At 34.9% G+C, this 3,439-nt stretch overlaps 1 protein-coding gene across 1 annotated transcript in view; it reads right to left on the bottom strand.

Annotated features, from left to right (window-relative positions):
* Positions 1-3,439, bottom strand: part of smpdl3a (sphingomyelin phosphodiesterase acid like 3A) — a 22,741-nt gene that overhangs the window by 4,116 nt on the left and 15,186 nt on the right. Inside the window, exons 3-6 of the mRNA XM_016294595.1 lie at positions 3,076-3,172; positions 2,536-2,699; positions 2,167-2,347; positions 1,415-1,539 (exon numbers count right to left, since the gene is read on the bottom strand). Of these exons, the coding sequence (XP_016150081.1) occupies positions 1,415-1,539; positions 2,167-2,347; positions 2,536-2,699; positions 3,076-3,172 (567 nt within the window). The remainder of the gene's footprint in view (positions 1-1,414; positions 1,540-2,166; positions 2,348-2,535; positions 2,700-3,075; positions 3,173-3,439) is intronic.

Below are 3,439 nucleotides of genomic sequence, written 5' to 3'. Positions count from 1 at the left end.
AAGACATTGGTTAATAAAATGGGATTAAATACATAAATGATATTTGTCTTATTTAACAAATACTGCAGGTCTGTATAATATTCTGAGTTTGCATTTGACTGTTTTTATTCATTTTGAGGAATACAGAATCTGTTTTTGTGCCAGTGAGATGAGTAAATACATGTTCATATTTAGTCTAGAACTACAGTAACATCATGTTCACACACGCCTCTGCACTTAAAACCTCCCGATTTCTCTCAACATGGCAACACTAGAGCTGTCAGTCAGTACATGCGAAGCAAAGTAACTGGAGTTACTTATTTGGAAAAGTAACTCAGATATTTCCATCTAAATTTAAAAGTAACGCAGTACTTTACTAGTTACTTGAAGTAATCTGATTACGTAACTCGCGTTACTTGTAATGCGTTACCCCCAACACTGTTAACTATAATTCAAAATAAAACAAAATAAAAACCTAGTATTTGAAATACTCTCCAGGCTGTGTCAAGATCATTACCATATTGTTCCCAAAATAAAAAAAGTAATAAAACACACACAAAAAAAAAAATAATAGAATAAAATCCATGAAAAATAAAATAAAACTCCATAAAAATGTAAAGTTGATAATTCTTTAAGGTCTTAATGAAAAGTCTATAACATACTTTGGTTAAAATTTCTCAATGGTAGTGTAAAACAACATGCTTTTTACCTTGTCAAAAACAGATCCGTTCACAGCTAGCCGTTTCAGTGCATGTCCCTTTAAATGCTAATGAGCTCGGCTTACCCCGCCCCTCTCTTCCGTAGGGTGACGAGCCGTTCTCATGGGACTCTAAACTTTAGCCGCATTTAGCTACAGAACTTGCTAACTAGCACATTATTAGGAAAGGCGATTTGCAAAGATTCATAAAAAAAACCTTATACTCCCTTCTTCTGTAGGTGAAGCTTGATCATGAATGATTTGTGCAAACATAAACGCATTTAAGTAGATCGGGGGTGCATTCCCTTCAAAAGCAAAAGTAATTTACTGCGTCTTCAGTAGCTCAGATGTCAGGAGTAAATGACGACTGCTATGTTCATTATTACATCCAACAACAAAACACCTCAATCGCTTAGGAGACATTCTTGTCTACATCTGCTCCAGCACTGAAACAATGGTGGACTTTTAACAGCTCACTAAGGGCGAGTCTACGTTAAAACGGCCATGTCAGTCAATAGCCTGTGCAGAACTACGTCACTCTGCCAAGAATCTCAGAACAGCCTGATCTGAGAAAGTGATCATTATTATTGGGGATTTAAAAAAAACAAAAACACTGGGTGGATTTTTATCATTATAGGATGTGTACACGCACTGCCAACACACGTTTATGTTAAAACATGTAAAAGTGAATTTTGCATCCAATGACCCCTTTAAACTTGCTAGTTGGTGGACACTTACCAGTAAACCATAATTCTCAGGGTGGTACAAATACGCACGGACGCCAGGATTGTTGGAATATGGCTCCAACAGACTTTTGATAGGTGTAACAGCAGGTGTGACAAATATAGAGTTCACAGGTTTCCCTTGAACAAAAGTATGAATGAGACATAAATTAGTATGTTCAATGTTCTGTATCCATAGTATAGGCTATCTGATTTACCTACTACAATCTGAGCAATATACCATTTGTCAGAGCATGTACTTTCAAAGACTGCATCCCACAATGTAATGCATTCACCACTTCCATGTTCATAAATGAAACAATTGTCAATAATTATTTTTCTCTATATTTTACTTGACTAGTGTTTCGATTTTATTAAAAATATAAATGTTATGAGTAGGTCTGTAAAACAATTAATCGTGATTAATCGCATTCAAAATAAAAGTTTACATACTAATATACAGTGGGGGAAAAAAAAGTATTTAGTCAGCCACCAATTGTATACACACCCATCCATCCATGTATGTATAGGAAAAATTTTAGATTTGTATATAAAAATAAATAAATATATATACACATACAAGTATAAACATATACATACAAATATTTTTCATAAATTATACATGTGTGTATTTATATATACACATAATAAATATACACAGTAAACACACATATATAATGTAAACAAACTTTTATTTTGAACGCGATTAGTCGCAATTAGTTGCGATTAATCGTTTTGCTGCCCTAGTTCGGAGGCAAATTCTATTACCTTGTTGATCCAGCAGAACCATTATGCTGTCTCGATGAGTGTGACCGTAGAATTGACCCTGAACGACGTCACTGTAGTAGCGAAATATTTTGACCAGTCGTTCATTGTAGCTTTCCCGGACGGCTGTTGTATTTATAGCATAGGGTAGGTAACCGATGGGGACGTGAGCAATTACATAGACCTCAGAGGAAAAGATGACAGTGAAATTAAGGTCAGCAGTCACTCACACACCACTGCTGTCACTTACATGGGCATACCACTATGCAAATGTTAATTTACAGTCTTGTAATAAAATGGCCCTGTGTGATCAGTGCAGCGGGTTCTTTCTAAAATTAAAATACCTTGTAAAAGCAAACAGAATATACTCACCTTTTCCAGCTTTTGTCTTGACAGCTCAAGTGTTTCCTGCAGCCACTGGAACTGCCCAGCAGGGTCAGTCATATTTACAGTCACTTGATTAGGACTGTAGTACAGGTTTGTGTTGAGACTCACCAGACGGAGGCCAGGTTTGATCACAAGAGAGTAAAAGCCACCTTTACGCAAAGTGACATACGAAGAGCATTAGCTTACTATACGGTCACAGCTAAAGTCCACTGTTAAGTGTGCACACCACAGTCACAAAGAGAGAGAAAAAAAGCTAATTAATGAAAAATATTTGTGGGAAAAATTAAATTTTTTAGTTTAGATTTAAATTTTATATACTTCTCTGAAAAAAAAAAAAACGAAAAAAAAAAACAGTAGCTAGATGAACAATTTATAATGCATATTTTGCATTATACTGTCGTTTGCATTAAGTATTTTAGCAAGACTAAAACTCTGTATTGACTAATCGGCATCCATTATCTCCAAATAATCAAATCATTTAAATGTTCACACATGTAGTGGAACAGCGTCCTTATTATCAGTTACCTTTTTGCAAAGTAGCTACAGCTTCTGGGTTCAACCACGGAGACCAAAGTTTGGCTACAGCATCGTAAATCGCATTTGCGGATGTTGGCAACTGATCCTAAGAAGTTTTAAAAGGAAGATTTTTTTTTTAAATGTTAAAGATTCAACAGCATAAACAATTGTGCATTTTCAGAATACTATATACTAGTTTTAACATTTCAGCAAAAGACAGAGCAAGAAGTTTCAAAAATGGCATCCCATAAAAATATTAAATCAACAAAAACATTGTTTTCAACATTGATGATTATGCTAAAAAAAATTTAGCACCAAATCAGCACACTATAATGATTTCTGAAGGATCATGTGACACTGAAGACTGGAGTAA

Source organism: Sinocyclocheilus grahami, unplaced genomic scaffold (genome assembly GCF_001515645.1).
Source record: "Sinocyclocheilus grahami isolate Dianchi unplaced genomic scaffold, SAMN03320097.WGS_v1.1 scaffold321.1, whole genome shotgun sequence".
NCBI lineage: Eukaryota > Metazoa > Chordata > Actinopteri > Cypriniformes > Cyprinidae > Sinocyclocheilus > Sinocyclocheilus grahami.
This window is presented reverse-complemented; position numbering and strand designations above follow the sequence as displayed.